General features: G+C 33.2%; 10 protein-coding genes across 10 annotated transcripts; 4 read left to right on the top strand and 6 right to left on the bottom strand.

The window, feature by feature from the left end:
* Window positions 1-11: 11 nt before the first annotated feature.
* On the bottom strand, window positions 12-2,810 carry MCM2 (MCM DNA helicase complex subunit MCM2; the record flags this gene model as incomplete). The annotated part of the gene is made up of 1 exon (XM_046081340.1): window positions 12-2,810. One exon carries the CDS (start codon window positions 2,808-2,810, stop codon window positions 12-14), a length of 2,799 nt encoding a protein of 932 aa, XP_045935747.1.
* Window positions 2,811-3,332: 522 nt separating this feature from the next.
* SCDLUD_001595 (conserved putative metaphase-anaphase transition (Mlo2) protein) lies at window positions 3,333-4,526 on the top strand (the record flags this gene model as incomplete). Its single annotated transcript, XM_046076917.1, has 1 exon — window positions 3,333-4,526. One exon carries the CDS (start codon window positions 3,333-3,335, stop codon window positions 4,524-4,526), a length of 1,194 nt encoding a protein of 397 aa, XP_045935746.1.
* Window positions 4,527-4,714: 188 nt separating this feature from the next.
* SCDLUD_001594 (NAD-dependent succinate-semialdehyde dehydrogenase) lies at window positions 4,715-6,313 on the bottom strand (the record flags this gene model as incomplete). The annotated part of the gene is made up of 1 exon (XM_046081339.1): window positions 4,715-6,313. The coding sequence occupies one exon, from the start codon at window positions 6,311-6,313 to the stop codon at window positions 4,715-4,717; it is 1,599 nt and encodes a 532-aa protein (XP_045935745.1).
* Window positions 6,314-6,875: 562 nt separating this feature from the next.
* PIM1 (ATP-dependent Lon protease PIM1) lies at window positions 6,876-9,563 on the bottom strand (the record flags this gene model as incomplete). Its single annotated transcript, XM_046081338.1, has 1 exon — window positions 6,876-9,563. One exon carries the CDS (start codon window positions 9,561-9,563, stop codon window positions 6,876-6,878), a length of 2,688 nt encoding a protein of 895 aa, XP_045935744.1.
* A 1,174-nt stretch (window positions 9,564-10,737) lies between these two features.
* HAP3 (Hap3p) lies at window positions 10,738-11,628 on the bottom strand (the record flags this gene model as incomplete). Its single annotated transcript, XM_046081337.1, has 1 exon — window positions 10,738-11,628. The coding sequence occupies one exon, from the start codon at window positions 11,626-11,628 to the stop codon at window positions 10,738-10,740; it is 891 nt and encodes a 296-aa protein (XP_045935743.1).
* Window positions 11,629-12,166: 538 nt separating this feature from the next.
* On the top strand, window positions 12,167-13,960 carry RFT1 (glycolipid translocation protein; the record flags this gene model as incomplete). The annotated part of the gene is made up of 1 exon (XM_046081336.1): window positions 12,167-13,960. The coding sequence occupies one exon, from the start codon at window positions 12,167-12,169 to the stop codon at window positions 13,958-13,960; it is 1,794 nt and encodes a 597-aa protein (XP_045935742.1).
* A 727-nt stretch (window positions 13,961-14,687) lies between these two features.
* Window positions 14,688-15,656, top strand: SCDLUD_001590 (lipase family protein; the record flags this gene model as incomplete). Its single annotated transcript, XM_046076995.1, has 1 exon — window positions 14,688-15,656. The coding sequence occupies one exon, from the start codon at window positions 14,688-14,690 to the stop codon at window positions 15,654-15,656; it is 969 nt and encodes a 322-aa protein (XP_045935741.1).
* A 355-nt stretch (window positions 15,657-16,011) lies between these two features.
* On the top strand, window positions 16,012-17,532 carry APN2 (DNA-(apurinic or apyrimidinic site) lyase APN2; the record flags this gene model as incomplete). Its single annotated transcript, XM_046081335.1, has 1 exon — window positions 16,012-17,532. The coding sequence occupies one exon, from the start codon at window positions 16,012-16,014 to the stop codon at window positions 17,530-17,532; it is 1,521 nt and encodes a 506-aa protein (XP_045935740.1).
* Window positions 17,533-17,609: 77 nt separating this feature from the next.
* POP8 (ribonuclease P) lies at window positions 17,610-18,068 on the bottom strand (the record flags this gene model as incomplete). Its single annotated transcript, XM_046081334.1, has 2 exons — window positions 17,610-17,940; window positions 18,034-18,068. 2 exons carry the CDS (start codon window positions 18,066-18,068, stop codon window positions 17,610-17,612), a joined length of 366 nt encoding a protein of 121 aa, XP_045935739.1.
* Window positions 18,069-18,542: 474 nt separating this feature from the next.
* Window positions 18,543-23,531, bottom strand: PEP1 (type I sorting receptor; the record flags this gene model as incomplete). Its single annotated transcript, XM_046081333.1, has 1 exon — window positions 18,543-23,531. The coding sequence occupies one exon, from the start codon at window positions 23,529-23,531 to the stop codon at window positions 18,543-18,545; it is 4,989 nt and encodes a 1,662-aa protein (XP_045935738.1).
* Between the last annotated feature and the right edge of the window lie 1,049 nt (window positions 23,532-24,580).

Raw genomic sequence — 24,580 nt, 5'->3', positions numbered from 1 at the left:
TCACGTTTCCGTCAGTCTCTAGTGCCATAACCCATGGTATAAATAGCAAAACTTTTTTGTAATTTACGACGAATACTGATCTTTTGGGTGCCTACAAAACTATCAACGGTGACTTTAATCGCCCTGTCTAGATCATATGAGGAAACAAATTCAGACAATCTCATCTTTGCAAAAGATTCAGCAATTCTTAATATAGATTCTAGATGACGAACAGTAATTGGGAACGAGCCAGTGGTAATACTCTCTCTTCTCAAATCGGCATATACTTTGCTAACTTTATCCACATCCATTTGTATTAATTTAGGCTGTATTTTAGTTCTGGAGTAATGAATATACTTCATTAAGACATCCTGTGGAATCGGCGAAATTTCGTTTTCCTTCTGTTTCTGCAACCGTTTCTGTCTAGCAGAACGGGTTTCTTGCGTCATATCCACATCTCCTTCTTCTTGCTGTTCAGTACTGCCATTTATATCGGTAACATCACTGTCTGGATGTGATCTGATATGGGAATCAACAACGAATGATGCCAATCTTTCATCAGCCTCCTCATCTACCAAATCCCTAACTACACACAAGATATCAAACCTTGATAAAATAGGTTCAGTCAAATTGACATTTTGAGATAATGGCAGTGTCGAATTGTAACGACCACCAATAGGGTTAGCAGCTGCAATTATGGAGCATCTTGCCTGCAAACTGGTAACAATACCTGCTTTTGAAATGGAAATACTTTGTTGTTCCATAGCTTCATGGATAGAAGTACGATCTTGATCGGTCATCTTATCAAATTCATCAATTAGACACACACCTTTATCGGCTAAAACCAAAGCTCCGCCTTCTAAAGTCCACTCTTTAGTAATTGGGTCTTTTCTAACGCTTGCCGTTAAACCAACCGCGGATGCACCTTGTCCAGTGGCAAAAACAGCTCTGTGTGCAGTTTTTTCAACGTATTTTAAGATTTGGGACTTCGCCGTACCGGGATCTCCCAAAAGTAAAACATTGATGTCACCCCTGATAGAATGTTTGCCATTAACCAATTTGGAAACACCGCCAAATAAAGAACATGCAATTGCTGTTTTGATGTCCCTGTGACCATAAATAGAAGGTGCAACTGATCCGATAATCTTATCAATAATACCACGTTCTCTGGATAATTTTCTAAATTCTCTTTCCTCTTCCTCGGTCCAATTGAAGGCATCTAAACCCTCATACCCAGCACCATCATCAACACTGTCACCAACCAACGACCCACCCTCTCTTCTCTTGATTGCATTTGCTTCAATAACTGTAGCAAAAACTGGGAACCCATTTCTAGCGTTTAAGTTACCATCATATGTGTTTTTATAAATACCAGTCACTTCAATTTCCTCACCCGGTTTGGCAATATCAACTAAATCCCATAGTAAAATAACTTCTCTATGACGTGGCAATCTACCCGCCGGAACAGTACCTGGTGCTTCTTGCAATGTTAATCTCTGGTAATTTCTATAAACCGTTTTTTCCATATTGGTCCTAAACGGACCTTTGCTCCTACAATTGGTACAGTATGAAATTTTCACTTCTTCATTGGAGTCCTGAAAATAAGGGCCCAACAAGGCACCACATTTTAAACAGTTGAATTTAACATATTTTAATTGCGGGAAGACACCTGATCTTCTTGTAACAACACCCGTTATTCTAATCAAGGTATTCAAATGCGTTTCACGCAATTCACGTATATTATTAATCGTCGGGAAATCGGAGATCCGAACATGTATCTCAGAGTGAATACGACCATAATGAGGATAATGTAGCTTGGTGGCCTCCATAGCAACAACATCAAATATTTTTAGCATTTCTTCAGGACATTTGGCCAAGAAAATAGCCAAGATGGCCTTAGATTCGGCCAAATGTCTATAATTAACTTCTAATGATTCACTATTCCATTCACCCAGTGCCCTTATCCTAGCACCATAAACAGATTTGCCATATGCATCGGTATATTCCAACAAGAAGGATTTTAACTCACGCGCTATAGTACGTGCCACATTCGGCTGTGTGATCCATTCACTGTAACTCGGAGCTCTGACTTCCGACAAACTTTCCAACGTAAACTCTTCATTCAATGGATTGACATCTTCATCGGAAAACAGATCTTCATCTTCGTACGATCCACGGGTAGCTGCTGCTGAGTCTTCTTCATATTGACGCCTCCGTCTACGCCTTTGAACTGGCAACCCATACTGATCTAATCTTGCAGTTGCTGTACCGTCTTGGTCACCTTCTTCAAGATACACATCTTGTCTGGCATTTAATAAACGATCTCTAGCATTCAATTGGGCATCAACTCTTCTTCTAGAGGAAATATCCAATTCTCTTTGATGTGTATCGTCAATATTTTCATCTTCTACATCATAATGATCTTGTTCCTCTCTTGCACGATAATCCTCTTCCAGTCCATCGCCCATTAAATCAACTCCATCCATTGCTTCCTCTAAATCGTCTAAATCATCAGCTATAAATTGTTCTTCACGTTCTGCTTCTGGAATATCTTCAAAGTCGTGATAATCAGCAGAATCCAAACCATCGTAACTAGTGTTAGAATTGGTATTAGTGCCAGCGTCCGGAAAAGATCTACTATTATAAGCCGGGGAGGATGGAGGGATGGTTGATGGAGACGGAGAAGATAGCAAATTTCTGTCCTGTGTCATTCTCTCGCCACCTTCTCCTTCTGCTTCATGCTCAAGATCTATACTATCACTTCTTCTTCTTCTTCTCCCCCTTCTTCTTTCGTCGTTATTATTATCATTATGCGTTTGTGGACTTGACATTTGATTATAAGAATGTGAGTATGCTAATAATTAGTACTATTTTGTACCTTTTTTCTTTATTTTTTTTTTGTCTATTTTAGTAATTTTAAAAAGTAATGTTGAGTTTCATATGTTATTAAAATAAAATGGAAAGAAAAGGAAAGAAAGGAAAATAGAAAGAGAAAGAAAAGAAAGAGAAAAAGAAACAAAAAGGAAAAGAAAAAGGAAAATACAGGAATTTTTTTTATTATATGTTTAGTATCGAATGTGTCTACGTTGGGAAAAGTAATTGGAAATATTACCATTTTAATCAAAGCATCACACAATCGAATACAGATATTGCCTTTATCCGAAACATAAGCCATCGGTACTTCGGACAAACAACTACATGTATTTTTAGTTTAAACTGGAATAACGCAAAACAAGTCAGAAGTTGTCACATTTTACAAGATGATGGATATACATAACAAATACCCTTTTTTATTTTTATTTTTATTTCTATTTTAAAAATAATATTAAAACTCCATTCAGTAAAATAATAAGATGATAGATCCAAACAAACAAAAAAGGAATCAAATGTGTGACAACAAAGGTTATACAACAGCCGTGGAATTTTTAGATAAACAAGAAAAGTTAGAAAAAGAAGCACGTAGGCTGATGCCGTACGATCCGGTAAAATGTACCTATGCTATGGGGAGTTTAAAACAGTTAGTATTTGCCTGTTTGACTTGCAACAATATTGGGGTGTGTTATTCCTGTTCAATCCAATGCCATTCCACCCATGAAATCGTAGAATTATTTTCCAAGAGAGATTTCACATGTGATTGCGGGACTGAAAGAGATGGCAACGGCAAGCATAATGGTGTTTATTGTCAAATAAGGAAAAACACTGAACTAGACATACCTAGTTATACTAATGTTTATGGTCATAATTATACTGCAGGCGAATTTTGCAGTTGTAATTCTAAATATGATCCCAATACTGAAAGTGGGGATATGATTCAGTGCGTTTTAGGATTGGAATGTAATGAAGACTGGTATCATGACTATTGTATACTAGGGCTTCCAAAACCAGATATTTTAAAAAAAGAGACAAAAGAGGGAGAGACAAAAGAGGGAGAGACAAAAGAGGGAGTAAAAAAAGAAGACGAAAAAAATAGCAACGGCTCAGTAAAATTTCCTGACTTGGATACCTTTGACACTTTTATATGCTGGAAATGCATTAATAAATATCGTTCGAACTTTGAACAATTATTGGACATAAATGACAGTTTTGTTAGTTATAAAATCAATCGCAATGCCACTATAAACAACCTTGTGTGTTCGGAGAATAAGAAAAGGAAAATAGAAATACATGATTATTCTTTATTTTTGAAAAAGGGGTATGGCGAAATATTACAGAAATTAGTGTCTGAGATTGAAGCTACCGGTAAATATAAAAACTCTTTAAAATTTTTAACTGAAATATGCTCATGTTTACTTAAAGATGTGCCTATTTATAAGCCGTCGGAGGATAAAGAAGAAGAATATTATGATATGTTCTCTTTAGGTAATAGAGAATTGAATAACCATATAAGTCGAGATACTGCCATAACAGGCATATTGGCTTTGGAAGAAGTTAAAACCAAACTAAAACAATTTCTAAGACCGTTTGCAGAGACGGGTAAAGTTGTGGAAGAAAACGATATAAAAAGTTTTTTTGCCAAACAAGCTAGCTTAGGTAGACATACCAAATAAATCAATGTATAGATGTCTGATTTAATTTTTTAATCTATTTACAACCATTTAAAAGAAGATATAAATTAAGTGTGCGTATTATTTTATTAATATGTTCATAATTGTTATGGGATAATTTTTTTTTTTTTTTTTTTTTCCCCTTTCTTTTTTTAAAAAAAACCCAGCACAGCAAACTGAATCTTACCTAATTACACATCCAAAACCACTGATTTAACTTCAGTATAATCATTAATACCATATAAAGATCCCTCTCTTCCCAAACCAGAATTTTTAACTCCTCCAAATGGTAAGGCACAATCACTAATGGAACTATTATTAATACCAATCATACCTGTTTCTAATCTTTGAGAAATAGCGTGAATAGTTTTCAAATTAGTGGAGTAAGCATAGCCAGCTAATCCAACATCCACACTATTAGCACGTTCAATAACCTCGTCCACTGTTTTAAACTTGATCAATGGGGCGACAGGACCAAATATTTCTTCGTTAAAAAGGTGCATCGATTCATTAACATCTGTAATAACTGTTGGATGATAGAATAACGGTCCAATAGTACTAGCTCTGACACCGCCTATCAAAACAGTGGCTCCTTTAACTTTAGCATCTTGTACCAGCGAGGAAACCTTTTCCACTGCTTTGGAATGAATTAAGGGGCCATGTGTAACTGTTGATTCAAAACCATCGCCCAATTTGAATTTAGAAACGCGATCCACCAATTTTTTGGCAAATTCATCATAGATTTCTTCTTGAACAAATATTCTATTTGCACAAATACATGTTTGTCCAGACTGTCTAAATTTACACGCAATAACCCCATCTAATGCTTTTTCGATATCGGCATCATTAAAAACTATAAAAGGCGCGTTCCCCCCTAATTCCATAGAAAACTTTTTAATGGATGGTGACTCTCTGCTAGATTGTTCCATTAACAACTTTCCAATTTTGGTAGATCCAGTAAAAGTCACCTTTTTAATCAATTCGTGGCTGCATATCAGTTCCCCAATTTGAGCCGTATATGTGGTAGGTAAAATATTAACCATACCTTTAGGAACCCCCGCTTTATTACATAGAAGCCCATACACCAATGCACTTAATGGTGTTTCTGCAGCCGGCTTAATAACTGTAGTGTTGCCTGTAGCAATGACAGGAGCCAATTTGCGCGCAATCATGGCTGATGGAAAATTCCATGGTGTTAAAATACCAACCACACCTAGTGGTTGTCTTACTGAATAAATAGTTTTGCTTGTGGAGGTACTGCTTGGTATAATGTTCCCATATAACCTGGGCGCCTCCTCAGCAAACCACTTGAAATAACTAGCCGAATAATTAATTTCACCCAAAGCATCCTTTAATGGTTTACCATTTTCCAAAGTTATTAAGCGGGCCAAGTCAACTCTATTTTCTTGCATTAACTCATAAATTCTGTACAACATATCTGATCTTTGCCTTTGGGTCAACGAAAACCTTGTCTCCTTAAAAGTTTCGTGGGCAATGGATATAGCTGAATTAAAATCACTGATACCATAATTGCTAACGTTGATCAAATTTTCCCCGTTAGAAGGATTGGATACACCAAACTGGGTATACTGATCACCTTCTTCTTGTTTTTTTTGTGGTAAAATCCACTCACCGTTTACAAATGCTTCTGAAGACAATAGCTCCTTATTTTCCAAAATTTCTGTGGAAGCGTATCTTTGGAGGTGGAAACGAGATACAGAATTACGGAAATTGGTATGCTTGACAAGCTTAGCAAACAGGGGGGATCTATGTGTCGTTAATTTTAACATATTTTTGTTTGTTTGTTATTTGCTTGTAAGTGTACTTCTAAAAATATTTTTAAAGACCAAATTGATGTATAACTAGTAGTTAGCTTAAGTTAAAAAATTAAAATTATAAAAGTGTTTTGTTATAGTATCCTCTTCTCCTTTCTTTCTTCCCCCCCTTAAAAGAATTTTTTTTTTTTAATTTATTTCATTTTATTTCATCTTCGTTTTACTCAGTTATATGGTTCTTTTTTTTTACCCGGGTCATCCATTTTTATTTATTCCTTTATTTTTTTTACTTTTGGACATTTATATAAAGTTTTTGACATAGATAAATAATTATATTTACAAGGTAGAATTTTTAACGTTTAAATATACAAATATATATCTAGAATATAAATAGTATTATTGTCAATTTTATCTGCAAAATCATATCTATATTTCTTACACGTATCCATTTCCATTACATTGCCAAAAATATACTCGGGTTTAAACAGCTTACAACATTAAAGAAAACAAAAAAAAAAAAAAAAAAATTCTTTTAATTCCCACTTTCACTCAGAAAATAAACATAATGGAATCATATTCATAACTTCTTATGTTTTGATTCTTTTTCTTTTTCTTTTTCCTCAATCTTCTTAAACTCACTTTCCCACACTTTATTACCTTCTGTTGTAGTAATGTCTGAAAACAATCTTTCATAAATTTGATCATACCAGTCAGCAGCCAATGGTTCCAATCCTTCCTTCACAGTTTCTGGCAAATCCTCCCAGTCACTTAAATTATCCTTAGGGAAAATGATAGTCTTTGCACCAGATCTCTTAGCAGCAATAGCCTTTTCCTTCAACCCTCCAATACGTAGCACTTTACCGGTCAAAGTTAATTCACCAGTCATAGCAACTGTTGGGTCAACACATTTATTTAAAGCCAAGGAAATAAAGGAGGTAGCCATGGTAACACCAGCAGAGGGACCATCTTTTGGGACAGCACCTTCTGGACAATGCAAATGAATTGAGGCTCTTTCGAAAAACCTATTGTCTGGGAATTTCTTAGATAGATACATTTTGGTAAACGAATATGCCAAACGAGAAGATTCCTTCATAACATCACCCAAATGACCAGTACGTTCAAATGATGCATGTTTGGTATGTGATAATGGCTGTTCCAAAACAGACTCGATATATAAAGAACAACCGCCCATACTGGTCCAAGCCAAGCCCATAACAACACCCGGAGGAGTGGTTTCGTATAGTCTATCGGTAGTGAAAACTGAGGGACCAACATAATCTTTCAAATTAGACTCTTTGATGATAATATTAACAGAATCTGGTATTTCTAATGGTTTTATTTTTTCGTCTATCTTTGCAACAACTTCGACTTCACTTTCGGTTGCAGTTTCCTTGACTATCTCCTCTTTTACAACTTTTCCTTGCTTTTCTTCTTTTGTAGAAGTAGCAATGGTATCGACAACATCAGATACTTCCTCTTTCAGAGGAACGTCTTCCAAACCCAGGTCGCTGACAATATTCAACGCAACTTTACGATAAATTTTTTCAACGTGTTTTTTCAAGTTTCTAACCCCGCTTTCCCTGCAATAATACTTGATCAAGGCCATGATAGCATCGTCTGTTAGGGTGACATTAGCATTTCCTAAACCATTGGATTTCTTAGCCATGGGGATCAAATAATCCTTAACAATCCTTAGTTTTTCATCGGCAACATACCCAGAAACTTCAATAACTTCCATACGATCTAACAAGGGTCTTGGTATGGTGTCCAGAGTGTTTGCAGTACACACAAATAAAATTTTGGACAAATCAATTGGAATATCTAAATAATTATCCAGAAATGCGTTGTTTTGCTCAGGATCTAGTAATTCTAACAAAGCGGCCGATGGATCGCCATGAATACCGCCATGTCCAATCTTGTCAATTTCATCAATCAAAATCAATGGATTTTGCGTTTGGCACTTTTTCAAAGATTGAATGATTCTACCCGGCAAAGCCCCGATATATGTCCTTCTATGACCTTTGATTTCGGCAACGTCAGTCATACCGCCGACAGAAAACCTAGCGAATTGACGGTTTAAGGAATGGGCAATAGATTTTCCAATAGAGGTCTTACCAACACCAGGGGGACCAACAAAACAAATGATTTTGCCGCTGACTTTACCTAGTAGTTTACTAACCGCAATAAATTCCAAAATACGATCCTTCACATCCTTCATACCGTAATGGTCTTTGTCCAAAATTCCCTTTGCTCTAGAAATATTGTATTGTTCCTTTGAAGTTAGACCCCATGGTAATGAGGTGATCCAATCCAAATAGTTTCTAACGACACCAAATTCAGACATAGAAGTTTCCAAAGTGTTTAATTTATTAACCTCATCATTGAAAACTTTAGCTACATTCTCTGGCATTTTCAATTTGGAAGCTTTATCTTTAAAGGCTTGAATTAACTTGTCACGACCATCATCAATACCCAATTCTGCCTTGATTCCCTTTAACTGCTCCATCAAATAATATTCCCTTTGTCTTTTTTGAATTTTGGTCTCAACATCTTTAGAAATCTTGTTCTGCAATTCAGCATTCATTAATTCTTTTTTCAAAACCATCAAGGATTTTTCCAAACGCTGTTCAACGTTGAAAGATTGCAAAATATCTTGTAGCTCTTGTTCTTCTCCAGCAGAAACAGCAGCAGCAAAATCAGCCAATTTAGCGGGCTCCTCAAAGATATTAGTTGTTGCAGATTGAATAGAAACTGAAAATGCGGCAATTTGATCTCTAAACATGGTATTTAGTTGAGAAATTTCTTTGAAAACCTTTAAAATTTCTGACGTTAAAGCATTAATAACTGGTGACTTGTGATCATATTCCTGATCTTTAACGTCAGAAACATTAACCAAAGTTACATCAAAGTTTTTTAGAAAAGCTGTTGGTTCAGATTCATCATCAATGTGTTCGTCTTCCTTTGAAGGGCCCTCTGGCTCGTCATTTTTACTAATTTTAGGCTGTTCGGCAACTTTCTCAGCAACATTACTCTTTGGGACATTTGATGGTGGTATTAAATCATCTAGTTTAACTCTTCTATGTGGGTAAACCAAAACAGTCATTGTTTCCTTATCCGTCTTTTCGTCTTTGGTGGTCATAATCTTGGTAATTTGTGCAAAAACACCTATGTCGTAAACCTCGTCCTTGGAATGAATGACATCAGTATCCTTTTCAGGGTTTTTTAGCATGAAACATGCCACATATGGTTGTTTACGGTTCATCATTTCTTTGATTGCATCAATGACATTAGAATCAGTCACCACCAATGGTTTATAAAAGCCTGGGAAAAGTGGTCTTCGGGAAATGGGAATGGCTAAAACTTCAGGGTAAATAGCTGGCTCTTGCTGATTAAATTGTTCAGTGGTTTGTTTACCCTTTGGATCATCTCCATTATCCCCTGATGAAGGTGGTGTTTGAGTTATTGCAGAGGAAGATGGTAGTTTATTATTGTCATCAGACTTTGTAATTTCACTCTCATTTTCCTTTTTTTCAATTTCTGTTTCCTCCTTTTTTTCGATTTCTGTGTGTTCCTTTTTTTTTTGTCATTTTCTTGGTTTTTGACAACTGTGGATGGGTCACTATTATTGTTATTATTTGCACGCTTTATAACTAACTGATTCAATGGTTGCTTTTTATCTAATAAATTTCCCATTAGAGCATTTTTATGAATTGACCCCTGATTATAAATACGATTGTTGTGGAAAACTTTATCTTGTTCATGTATCAAGTTTGTTAGCAAACCTGGCGATGAAGTTATGACACCATCAAATGATGGGGTGGCGGTGGGAATAGTATTTGGTAGTGCTTTTATTAGTAAGGGTTGGTTTTTCAAAGTGCTAGCAAACCTAGCAAACGCAAGCTTGTTGTTTGATGGTGCCTTTGATAAAAAAGATTTCATTTCCTTTGTTTATTTAATTTTTTTAATTTTTTTAATTTTTTTAATTTTTTTAATTTTATTTTATTTTTTTTTCTTTCTTAAAATGTATTCTTTCAAATGAAATGGGAGTATGTTTTCTATATTAATAAGTTTATTATCGTAGTTTTTATTTAAAAATTGTAAAGTTAACGATTGGAAATAAATGGTTATTGGATGCCAATTGATTGTAAACTAACTTGTTTGATTGGCAAGTGGCAAAAAGTGATAACAAACAAAATTGTTGATTAACATTTGCACGTAAATTATTTACCTAACTAAAAATTAAAAAAAAATAAAAAAAAATAAAAATAAAAAAAAAAATTAAAAAACGTGACCTTTATTACACACAACAAAATATATATATGATTATTACTCTAAACTGTCAGTTAAAAAGTATATGATATATATAATATATGTATGTAACTTTTTCTTCTTTCACCCCCCTCCCCTTTATGATACAATTTATTTCACATGTATAATCATTATTCTAAAGGCGGTGCTTCTTCTTGCTCTCTTTTCACATTTCCTTCCTCCTCATCATCATCATCATTCATCTCAATTACTATTCCTGAATGAATCATTTGATGGTTGTTAGCGTTTTGTATTGTGTCATAATTTCTTGTTGTCACACTTTTAATAGTCTCGTCATTTATAGCATACGAAGATACACTTTCTTCATCCATCGGTATATCATCATCTTGCTTTTCTACCATTATATTTTCTTGTGAATTTTGCCTTTGATACAGAAGGGCCTCATTTTCATCATCGTTATTATTATTGTTATTATTGTTATTATTGTTATTATTGTTATTATTGTTATTATTGTTATTATTGTTATTATTGTTATTATTGTTATTATTGTTATTATTATTATTACTATTATTATTATTACTATTATTACTACTATTATTACTACTATTATTACTACTATTATAAGTTAGTTGGCTTCTTGCAAGTTGATATTCCCTATATTTTGCCAAATAAATCTTTAAAACTTCCGCATAATTTTCAAAACCTAAAGCATGTAATGAGATTAATATGTCTTCTCCATTTATAGTTTTCCTATTATCTTCCATACATCGATCACCAGCCTCGCTAGTCACAAATGAAATAAATTCCGAAACACACTCTTGCACACATTCTTTGGCTTCCTTAGATACTTTTGCTGTTGAGGGTAAAACACTTTTCATTAACTTACTCACATTATTGATGGGAAGTAACCTATCCTGGTCCGTTAGGGATTGTAAAAATTTATTTTCATTTCTAATGGTATTAATAATATCATTGTCATCATCGTTATTATGATTATGATTATTTAGTTCAGTGTTAATGTTAGTGTGAACATTAGTAACGTTTGGTGTATTTGTTTGCATAGTAACACTCAGATATATTCTAACAATGCTGATTTTTTTTTTTTTTTTTTTTTTTTATTTTTTTTTATTTTTTATATTTTAAAAAAATTTTTTTTTTCGTATATTATTATTAGGAAATTTCATATATAATTGTTATCATCGTTTTGTATCATGACAGATGTTACATTTACTACTAACATTTTTTATTTTATTTTATTTTATTTTATTTTATTTTATTTTATTTTATTTTATTTTATTTTATTTTTATTCTATTTTTTTCCATTCCTTTTTACAATTTCAACGTGTTTGTCCGAAGAATGTACGGATATGCCACAACCATTCCTTTTTTTTTTTTTTCTTTTTGGTGTTTTGCGGTAAAAGAAAAACTTTTACTCGTGACTTGCTGTCCTTTTGCTTTTCGAGATGTCCAACATATACAAATCATAGATATCCATTTTATTATGGACAAAACTGAAAGCCTTATAACTTAATAAAACTTTCGTATCTAACCAGTTATCACCACAAAGAGGCGGAGGAAAGAAGAGAAAAAAAAATAACCATGAGAGATGAATCAATTCTAGTGAAATCTACCAAGGGGGTGACTTTTCTAATGTTCACTCAATTGTTTACCAAGATCTTAACATTTTTACTAAATAACCTATTGATTAGATATTTGTCACCAAAAATTTTTGGAATAACTGCATTTTTAGCATTTTTACAATCAACCGCACTATTTTTCAGTAGGGAAGCAATTAGGTTATCAACTTTAAGAATATCCAATTCAAACGTAAGGGAAAAACAACAGGAAAATGATGAACTTAGTTACAACTCCAATAATAATCATACTGATAGCGATGCCGAAATTTACGATTATGATAATAACGTTTTCCAAAGTATCATAAATTTCTCATATATTCCTATTGCAATTGGATTCCCGTTATCTTTAATATTAGTATTTTGGCAATATAATAAATTGAATGATTATTTTATCAATTTGCCATATTTCACCTTATCAATTTTTATATTGTGGTGCAGTATCATAATAGAACTATTAGTTGAACCATTTTATAACATCAACCAATTTATGCTAAATTACAAGACTAGATCTCAATACGAAGGAATTGCTGTAACCAGTTCCTGTATAATAAATTTTCTAGTCGTTTATTTACATGAACATAATCATAACAAAATGTTGTCCATTTCTCCATCTTCTTCCTCCACTTCTTCTTCTTCTTCTTCCACCTCTTTAGCTGAGCTAGGAAATGGTCATGACATTTTTAGCGAAGAAGGAATAGCTATTTTAGCCTTTGCATTTGGCAAATTATTTAATTCAATCACCCTATTAGTGTTGTATTATCGTAACTATTTAACTTCTTTTAAACCTTACAGAAAGTTTCAACTAAAATTGGTTCGTATTAAACACGGTGGTAGTGGCAACAATGCGGGTAGTAATTCATTAACAGGTTATTATTTTGAGAATAATATCATAGAGCATTTCAAAAAGGTCTATTTCCAGTTATGCTTTAAGCATTTATTAACTGAGGGTGATAAATTGATTATCAACTCTTTATGTACAGTTGAAGAACAAGGCATTTACTCCCTACTATCTAATTATGGTTCATTAGTTACGAGGTTAATTTTTGCGCCAATCGAGGAGACTTTAAGATTATTTTTAACAAGATTGTTGATTAATAAAACCAACCATAATTTAAAGTTGTCAATGGAAGTTTTGATTAATATCACCACATTTTATTTGTATCTAACTATAATTATTGTGATATTTGGACCAATAAACTCTTCATATATGATGAGATACTTGATTGGTAGTAAATGGTCAAGCACGTCGGTATTAGAAACCATAAGAGTTTATTGTTTTTACTTGCCGTTTTTATCGTTGAATGGTATTCTAGAGGCCTTTTTCCAGAGTGTTGCTGATGGTGACCAAATTCTAAAGCATTCATATTTAATGATGCTGCTGAGTGGAGTTTTTTTATTAAACTCGTGGATTTTAATTGAAAAAATGAAATTATCACTAGAAGGATTAATTTACAGCAATATTATTAATATGGTTTTACGTATAGGATATTGTGTGTTATTTATTAATAAATTCTACAAGGAATTGTTTTCTGGGAAATCTTCTTTGATTGTGAATTTTAAAAACTTCAAGAAAACTATTATTTTGAGTGGAATTATAGGGGTGTTTGATTGGTATTTTTTGGGTGGATATACGAAAAACGTGAAAGAGTTGGTTATAAATATTGGCTTAGCAATGCTGATTGTTTTTTTTATCATTTATAACGAAAGAAAGATGATATTAAGTTTTGTGAAATTCAGAAGAGAGAAAACTAACTAATTGATTGATTGAATGAGTGTGGTATATTGCCAAATAAAACGTGTATTTTTATTATTATTTTGGCATCACCAGCTTTTAACTTGTCGTTTTTCTTAGCCCCTTTTTATTTATTTGTTTGTTTATTTAATTTGATTGAAGGGAAACTGGCCAAGATTGAAAAAGGTTCAATTAAACCAAATCTGTGAAAGCTTCGTGTTTTGTTGCTATTAACCTATTTTATTTTTTTGCTGCTATAAATAAATAAATAAATAAATAAATAAATAAATAAATAAATTCCAGTTATTGTTTACATTTAATTTTGTTTTTATTTTCTTCCCTTTTTTACAAGTCCAACAAATCTTTAACTTTTATCCTTTAAAAAAGGAGTTAATTACTTAATTCCCGAATTCGAATTCCACAGTTGAGATTCTAATGAACTCGACAAACAAGAGTCGTTTTTCCCTTTTCCCAATTCTTTTAATTTTTATTTCTTTTCCAAAAAAAAAAATATATATATATATATATAAGAGAGAATAATATATCTTGTAATTCTACTCGAGTTTATTCACTTGCTCTTCTTAAATCTTATTTACAATCTTTCCAATTCCTCCCTTTTTTTTTCTCTTTTCTTTTCTTCTTCTTGTTTTCCCCCTTCCTTTTCTTTTAAATAATAAAAATAAAAAAAGAAAATCAAAGGTCAATCTAAAAAGAAAAAAAAGAAAACCCCTCCACCTTTTAAAAGATCCATATGTTTACCCAATTATTGGCTGTTTTGTTCAGCTTGTTAACTTTGAGTGCTGCCTACTCTACAGATGTTTTAGACACTTTAAGAAGAGATTCTTTCATAGCCAACGCTGCTTACTGTGTTGACCAAATGATCTTTTTGACTTCTGAAACTGGTCAAACCGCTTTAACTCAGAACTATGGTTTGAACTTCACCACTGTTTTTTCTCCAAACTTTACTGAAGCTGAAGTCACTGGTAACTCCTTTATTGCTGTCAACGAAAGCTCCAAGACCATTTACGTTTCCTTCAGAGGTGGTGCTTCCATCGGCGATATCTTTACTGACTTTGACTCTGATGTCGTCTCCTACAAGCCATTGTACTCCGTTCCAAAAACTACTTGTGATGACTGTTTAGTCCATGATGGATTCTACTCTCAATTCAAAAAATTCTCTGGAAGTGTTTTCAGTGGTTTGATGACTATCTACCAAAACAACACTGACTATGATGTCGTTGTTACTGGTCACTCTTCTGGTGGTGCTTATGCCTTGTTGTTCGGTATTGAATTGAAATCTTTGGGTCACAGTCCAAGTGTTGTCACTTTTGGTAGTTTTAGAGTTGGTAATGACAATTTTGCTAAATGGGTTAACAAGTTGTTTAGTGTTGAAGATGCTGCTTCTTCAGTTGCTGCCAACAAGACTATTGACCAAACCTACGTTAGAGTTGTCCAAAAACAAGATGTTGTTCCATACTTGCCAGCTGGTGAAAACTTTACCCATGCCGGTTTGCAATTCCAAATCAACACTAACCAAACTTACTATCCAACTATTGAACAAGTTGAATTTGATTCCAACTACACTGTCTCAACTTTGGACTCAAGTTTGAGTGGTAACTTCTTTACTGACATTTATTCTTTGAATTTGACTTTTACTGGTCATACTTCTTACTTCAGAAGAATGTCTTTGCCGTGTTTACAAGATAGTATTGTTTTTTAATCGCTGCTTAGAAAACTTGCGAAATATATATTTTTTTTTTTTTTTTGTCTCTTATTTTGAGAAAAAAAGTGATATCTTATCAGTTTGACAATTAGTTTTAATAGTTATTTTTCATTTAAAATTCAGTTAGTTTTAGCTATCCATAAAGTAAAAGTTTAAATATAATCGTATATATGTATATATATATATATATATACTTTTTTTTTTTTTTTCTTTTTAAAGAACTTCCGGAAAGGTTGAGTTTTTTTTTTTTTTCTTTTTATTACTTAATTAAACAGTAATTTTTTAATATGTTCTCTATATACACAACAGAGACCACCAGTAATCATCATTCCTTTTCAAAATATCACGATATATGGAATTCTGTCACAAGAAAAATTCACCAGGTGATGTCCGTTTGGTTACCTTTAATGTTAATGGGATTAAAACATTTTTCCAATATCATCCTTTTAATAAAATGCATAATTCTTTGGAATTAGTGTTTGACTTTTTCAATGCAGACATTATAACTTTCCAGGAGTTGAAAACATCTAAGGATATTATTTATAAATGGGGTAAAATAAATGGTTATCATTCATTCATCACTATACCGAAATCTAAAAGGGGTTATTCTGGCGTGGGCTGTTGGATAAAGAAAATCACAGATGTAAAAAATCCTCTATACAACATTTTGCAAGTGGTCAAGGCAGAGGAAGGAATAACAGGATATTTAAATGTTCCAAATAACTCTTCTGGTTCCGCAAAAACATATAGGCAAGACCCATCAAGTAGTTTGGGTGGATATGAGAAAATAGATGATGCCATTTTTGGCGATATTGATACTTTACTTAAATTAGATCAGGAAGGTCGGTGTGTCATGATAGAACTTTCTTGTAACACAATAATAATATCCTGCTACTGTCCCGCTAATTCAATGCGTACTGAAGTTGGCGAGTCTTTTAGAATGAATTTTTTAAAAGTTTTGTTCCAAAGAATAAGAAATTTTTATACAATGGGTAAAAACGTTATTTTGATGGGTGATATTAATGTAGCAAGAGATATAATCGATAGTGCTGAAAGCATGGATACTTTTATTATTCCTAAAAATCGTGGGCTAAACGAAAATGACTTTATTAATTATATAAATAAAACAACACCTTCAAGAAAACTTTTCAACTCGCAATTAATAGACTCAAAACTTCCATCTGAAAATTCTATTCTATTAGACTCGACAAGATACATTCAAGGATACCAACGTTTAAAAATGTATACAGTCTGGAACACAATTCTGAACACCAGACCGATAAACTATGGCACAAGGCTGGACTATATATTGGTCACGAAAAATCTTCGGGATGACTTACAAAATGCAGACATATGTCCTGAAATATTAGGTTCGGATCACTGTCCAGTTTTTGCAGATATCGCCCTAAAGCCAAAACCAGATTGTAATTCGGTACCAGACAATGGATTACCTCCGCAAACACCCAAACTGGAATGTAAATATTATTATAAGTTAGGTACCAGCGATATAACAACTATGTTCTCGAAACTTCAACGGGGGACTACACCAACAGCAAGTAAAACCAAGTCAAATAGTAAGAAGGTGGGGAAGCCCATCAGAATTGACGGGTTTTTTAAAACGGGGAAAACAAAATCTATTGCTAATATACATAAATTGATAAAAACTAATAAAAACCCACCAATGATGCCAAGGGAAACCTTAAAGCAACAGCAATTGGGTATGTTTGATAAAAATGATATACCATTATGCAAACATGGAGAAAAGGCAACGTTGAAAACATCAAAAACGGACAAAAATCCTGGTAAAAAATTTTGGGCTTGTTCTCAACCCCCAAACGCCTCATGTGGATATTTCCAATGGGCACCAACATAACATAAGTATAGATACAATAATAAAAATGACAGAGGAACCTCTTCCTCCTCTCTATATATAAATAATCATGTAGTATATCATTCTTCAATTTCCTTGTTGATCCAAAGTTTATCATCTTCATTAGTTTCCAAACTTGTTACACTATTCGTTACTTGCAAGATTTCCATTGTCAAAGGAACCCCTACTAGGTCTTCACCAGATATGTATGAGGAAACGGATGTTTGTAAAACTTCTTTATCAACAAAATCTACTTTCAAATAGGCTATGTCATTTTGTTGGTTTAAAAAATAGTATTCAATACCTTCGCCGAATAAACCATGATATTTTTTCAAAGCCGCTTTTATAAACATTTTCCAGGTAATCAAATCTATCCTTACTTCTCCATCTTTTTCTTTATTATGGGGTACTCTATTTTTAAATTTTTAATGTATATTCAGATGTTAGTAACTCTTGCAAAAAAAGAAATGATGGTGTTTTGTAAATTTGTTTTAAAGCACATACAATTTTAATTTATAATATACCCAACCAGAGAGCATTCTTAAAGTAACTCTTTTTTTTTTTATGTTGGTATTGTATAATGGACTGTTAATCTGGTAAAAGGAAAACTTGTGAATTTACCAAGAAAATGTCTAACATTTAGTATCTCATTACACTCAATAAATAAATCGCCCTAAAAAATACATGTTTCCTTTTTCTTCGCTTCTCTCCCAATTTTTTTTTTTTTTTTTTTGCCCTCAAAAGTTGGTTTTAAATTAAACAAATTTATTAAAAAAAAAAAAAAAAAAAGTAAATTGTTCCATCTAAATTATCTGCCCTTTAGCTAACAACAAGCTTCTCTCTTTCTTCCAACCATGACACCAGAGTGCCAGCAGCAATAAAAATAAAATAATAAACCAACCTTTCGAATCAGTTATAAAAGTTTATTTATCTTTTATAAAAATATTACATTATGTATGTCCTCTGTTGTTTATAAATTTACTAGATAAAAACAAAGCATTTAATCGCTAACCTCAAAGGTTACTATCAGTGGCAGCATCTCCACCATCATTCTCAACATTATCAGTATAGGCAGTGAAATTTGGTTCTTCTGTTGAAGCGGCAACACTACTATTCTCGGAACCACCATGATGGTCGTCTATATCAAAGTTAACATCATTACTGTTAAAACTACTCAAATCGTTAGCATCATCATCATGTCCAGATAATAAATCATCAGCCTCATCCAAAAATTGATCAGTTGTCAATGAAGTATAGCTTGGGCCTCTAGATCTGTTGCCACCCCTCATAAGTTCTACAAAACGACTGAAACCACCGCCTAAACTTTTCTTTATCAACTGGAAAACGTTTGCACCAATATTAAACGCAAAGATCCCACATCTTAAAATGTTGTTAACGACCACATCCGTTCTATTTTCTTCCACTAAATCATCGTCATCGCCCAATCTAATTTCCCCGAAACGAGAAAACCCGCCATTCCGCTTAATACCGCGATCATAAACAAACCACGTGGCAAATATTAAAACAAATAACGGTAAAACAATCAAAAATAACCTTTCAAACATGCCCATACTGTGTTTTGCTTTGAATTCTTTTTCTTTGCCTGGGCATGGACTTACAGTGGTACTCTTATCCAATTCTTTTCCGCCTACACAGGTAGACAATGGAATCTTCCTATAACCGGTCGATTTGAAGAATTCAATCATATCTGGGTTATCCATACAAACTTCTTGAGGATCGGCAGGAGATAGACCCTCTACTAACTTGCAAGTACCATCGCTAGCCCTATAGAAATTATAGTCACATTCAAAATCGTCTCTTGTACACGAACAATTCTTTACGATTCTAAAATTATCCTCAATTGGTGCCATACCAACATAACAATCATCCTTATTTTTCCTCAAATATTCAGCTTCGTGTCCAAATAAGCATGTTTTGGCGTCAGGATGTGTAATCGAAAAGTATTCATAGTCATCCGTGTCAGGATTCGTGGTGTCATATTTACATTGTCTTGAAAAGGCTCTACTAAAGTCAATAGTATATGTTATTGTTTGTTTGCCATTGGCAAGCACTTTTTCTCCGATTAATATGAACTTCATGGAGCAGTCTTTTGGATGAGTAACAATATCAGTAATCAAAATTTCTTCCTCGCTAAAAATGTAGTCTTTCCAGGTTTTACCCGAATCAACCGAATAAGTGATACTAGAAGTCTTTGAACCATCCTTTACTAAAACAATAACACTACCCCTATCGCCAAACTCCCATTGGTATGGACCCTTTTTAACTTCTTTCCAAGTCACACCACCATCAACAGTCATAAACGTAGAGCATTCTTCCATTGGCAGCAAGCTATCTCCTACATTTCCAACACCCAATAGCATTCCAATTGCAGATCCAGAAGAAAATGTATCTCTGATATCCTTCCTTTCAGTAAACCCATGCAAATTTAAAGAACATTTTTCCAAGTTTTTCCCGGAACATTTATCATACGCTTTGTTGTTGGAGTCCTTCTTTGGTGGTTGAATGTAACGCCAATCCCCACCATCGTTAAAAGTGATTTTGGATCTTAAAATTTTGGCGACACTGTCCCCGTTCGGTGTCTTTTTCTTGATACTGTCTGCGTTAGAAACCACATTAGTAATGATGATGCCTTCTAATCCATTGATGTATTCAAAGTCAACAAACCCATCTTCATTTCTGTTAACAGCTCTTTCTAAAGTTACAAAACTAGTACCATTGGAATTGGACTTCAACAATGCACCAAACTCTTCTTTGGCATTGACATGTGTTGTTAAATGAATAAATAAGGAACCTAAGCTTGAGCCCAATACAGTAAAGGCTTCTTGTTTATCTAGCTGTAAATTATTTTTAGGAAACTTTGCCTCTGCAATTTCTTTGCCATCAACCGTCACAAAGGCAGACAAGGCATTATCCTCTTTTAAAATGGCGAAAATAGTGTAATCAGTGTTGGTGATGAAACCCAAACAATTATCAAAAAGTTTTACTTTGTTTTTTTGAAAATAGTCGGTGGATGAATAAATGGATTTACTAAACATCCCATTTTCCTTCACTTCACAAATAATCATGTTTTCGTCCACGGGGTGGTGGTAGAAAGACCCAACAAAATCACAATGCCCCGCATATTCAAGCAACTGTTCAAATGTTCTCCCGCCATCTTTTGTAATATACGCAATAGTATGGCAATTAGGATCGAAGAACGACCTACAGTTTTTCCCGCCATAATAAATAAATTCTTGGGAGTTACTGTAACTAAAATCTAACGGATATAAGATCTCTCTAGAATCTTTAGGAATAGAAGATTTGAAAAAACTATGACCTCTATTTTCAGTAATAAAAATAGAACTGGCCTCCCCAAAGAGATAAGCGCATGAGTCATTATATTTGTTAAAAACTACTTCGACGATCCCTTCACCACCGGTTTCAACCTGTTTGAAGGAAATACCACCATCCAGTGACACAAACACCTTGTTAGACCTAGTTTGAATCAACAACGAATCGTCTTTCACGGAACCAAAATATTCATAGATCAAAAACTCTTCGTCAAAGGACTTTTCGACAATGGAAACTTCAGCATCATTGTCAGTGTCACCATTGAGATCATTGCATACAACTTTAGTTTTCTCTTTGAATTTGTTTTTGGGTTTTTTACATTGAGTGTCCGTAATAAGCTGCTTAGATTCTAGCTCTAATTCGCCGTTCTTGGAATTGGAACAGACGCCATCAGACAACAACATAGAATAGTCCGGCTCGCAGGTCGTACCATCTGCACTAATTCTAAAATTCTTTGCACATTCATAATCTTTTGCAGTACAATCACAAATCTGTGATTCATGATGAACACCTTCAAAAATTCTCCTAACTAGACAAGGACTATTTGGTTTTCTTCTTCTAAAGGTATTTCTGACCCCATTGATACACTCACCATTGGCTTGGACCCAGTCTTCCGTGTCCCGTTCATAAAAGCAAGTTTTACCGCCAAAGGCCCTTGAAAAATCAATTAAATATTTGAAATTACTGGGTGGATCATTTGGATTGTTGCCGTGATAGAACCCATCCAAAATAAAATGGTACCCTGAACCATCCAAAACAACAGCGTTTAAGGAAATAGCAAAAAACTCTTCGTCAAGCTGATACTCAGTCCAGGTATTACCATGATCTAAAGAGTAATAAAATTCACTATTAGGATCACCGTCCTCGTTTGGACTGTATGGAACTGCAACCATAATATTACCCAAATCCCCATATGCAACAATAGACGAAACACCCAAAGCAAATTTCCATGTTAATCCACCATCAGTACTTACAAAGGTGTGCACATCTAAATCCTCATAATTTATATTATTGCCCTGAGAACTATCAATTGACGGTGACACTGAACCTGTTAGAGCAAGTAAACCAGGTGTTCTTCCTAAATTCATCTCGTACGAGCCGTCCACAGAAAATATAAACCCAGAATTCAAAGAGCAATGTTCATAATCGTTAACATCACACACATATTCATTGGGATCGTTATCTGTCTTATTAACACGTAAATTTCTCCAACTACGACCGTAATCTAGTGTTATCTTGGAATAAACTTGTGGGAACTTGTCGTGTTCTATTCTGGAAGCTGTACTGAAAAAAGTACCTTCTAGACCTTGGAAAGCAGAAAACATGTAGAGAAAGTCTGGCTCGACTACGGAATCTTTGTTGTCACTTGAAATATATCCTGCCAAATTTTCTAGCTTTTCAAATTTCAAGCCGGTAGAATCCGAAAGAAAAATCTGTTCTTCGTTGAAAAATAGCACATCGTCAAAACTAACATTATCATCATCTTTGATCCTATTGTTATTCTTATCCTTGATAATGCTTGAACTAATAATGATGGTGCTGCCAATCACGTCATAAACATAGGAAAAGGCACTATTTATATCGGTAGGAAATTGTGCTTCTTTAAAATTAATACCATCAAGAGAAATATAGACATTTCCCTTAGAAAAACGGTTATAGGCATCTCTTGCTGTAAAGACAATCATGTATTTACCATTCAAAAAGAATTCAGTTACTGCCAAATCCTGAAATGGATTCAACAATTCAAAAGATTTTCCCCAGGTTTTAGAGAAATATAATTTAGAATTTTTCCGTGGAATATAATCAGTATCTTCATCTGCATCGTGGTGAGTGGAAGCTGATGGGTAGTACGATCTTAAACAAACAATATCAAATGGGTCCATAATTTGGGAATCAGCACTACCTGATCTAGCGAATTCACAATAGTCATACACATTATATTTTTCTAACTGGTTATTGGTGTCGTCAGCGCTTTGTTTTTCCATTTCGTCTAATACATTTCCAATAACGTTCCAAGTTTTACCCCTATCCTCAGTAGCAATATGTGAAGACGAACAATCGGGATAACGAGCATTTTGTTGTTCATCAACAACAGTCTCACAAGTCACAGCCCAAAAAATTAAATAATCCATATTAGTAGGGTGTGACGAACTGAAAAAAGCACTTTGTACATCTTCAATATATATTCTCTCCCATTTTTCACCCTTATTTTCAGTATAATATAATGATACACCCTTATTTGGGTTTGCGTTTTCTTTTTCGTCCTGGGACAATGGATCCACAGATAAAAAGGCTCTGTCTTTGTGCGATAAATCTGTAGTTATGTAAACTGGTGTAAATTTATCATAATCAATGTCCTTAATCAGATTCCAAGTGTATCCATTATCTTTAGATAGATATAAACGATTTTGGTGGATTTTGACTAAATTATTCGAGTCATCAAAACTCGAGTGATCAAAAAATTGGATACCTGTGCCAAAGCCAGCATCAGATTCTAACTTGGTTACCTTTGGTCTATAACTATGATCATCAGCTGATGTGTCTTCTTCTGCAAATGCTGTGTTTTTATTGTTGGAAAGTATTAATAAAAGTGTTGAAAATATTACTATTATTTTACAAATATTGGTGTTAAACACAAAACTTCGTAACATGGTTCTATTTGGTATGTGTTTAGTTTATAAAACAATTGGAAATGCGAGGTTATTTGTTATATATATATATATATATATGTATATATTTTTTTTTTTAAAAAATAATATTATTTTAATATCGTTAACTTAGTTCTTCCAATTGCTTCTTTGTGGTTATCTATATAGATATATATATATTTTTTTTTTTTTTTTTTTTTCTTCTTCCTCTTTACTTGTGTATAATGTATTTTTTATTCATCGAATTGTGAAAAAATGGATAGAAAAAAAATTTTTTTTTTTTAAAACTTTATATAAGTATGATTTATTCTGTTTTTATTCATTAATATTAGAATATTAAACCAAGTGAAATAACGGTGAATGTTGGGGGCTGATTTTCTCATGATTGTTTGCATCAGCAAGAAGGGAAAAGAAGGGGGCAATTTTTTTTAGTATAAAAAAAATAAAAGGAAAAAGAGGGATAAAGTATTTTTTTTTAAGGTTATTTTGTACGATAAACTGTATTTCGGACTTTGTTTTTTTTTTTTTTTTTTTTTTTTTTAAAAAAGACCGACTATGTGAAGAGACCAAGTTGTCCATGACTAAATCCGTTAAAAAAAAAAAAAAAAAAAAAAGCGACATATAACACCGTTGTCTACCCGGATTCCTTCCAATATGTACGGAAAGTATGTGAATGTACATCGTAATAATTTAATCTTGTTAGTATAAGGAACAGAATTGAGTGGTAATACTAACCCTAATGGTTAATAACATTTATAATGGAAAAAGATAGCAATACAATGCTACACATTTAACATAATATTAAAACTTATTGCATTTTCTACCTTCAAAATATCTTAAATAAAGATAGTTTCTTTTAATGTTGCAAGAAAATTAATTTTATGTTAAAATTTCATTTGCTTTTTTTAATGGGAAAATGTGTTCATTTTTCAAGAAGAAAAATGATATAGAGTAGTGATAATAATTAACAATAATCATCTTTTCTTTATACATGTTTCAAAAAGAAAAAAGAAAAAACTTTTTTTTTTTTTTTTTTTTTCGACCAAGTTTTT

This window comes from Saccharomycodes ludwigii, chromosome II, assembly GCF_020623625.1.
Source record: "Saccharomycodes ludwigii strain NBRC 1722 chromosome II, whole genome shotgun sequence".
In the NCBI taxonomy this organism is placed as follows: domain Eukaryota; kingdom Fungi; phylum Ascomycota; class Saccharomycetes; order Saccharomycodales; family Saccharomycodaceae; genus Saccharomycodes; species Saccharomycodes ludwigii.
The sequence above is the reverse complement of the archived record's forward strand: the minus strand, read 5'-3'. Positions and strand labels throughout refer to the sequence as shown.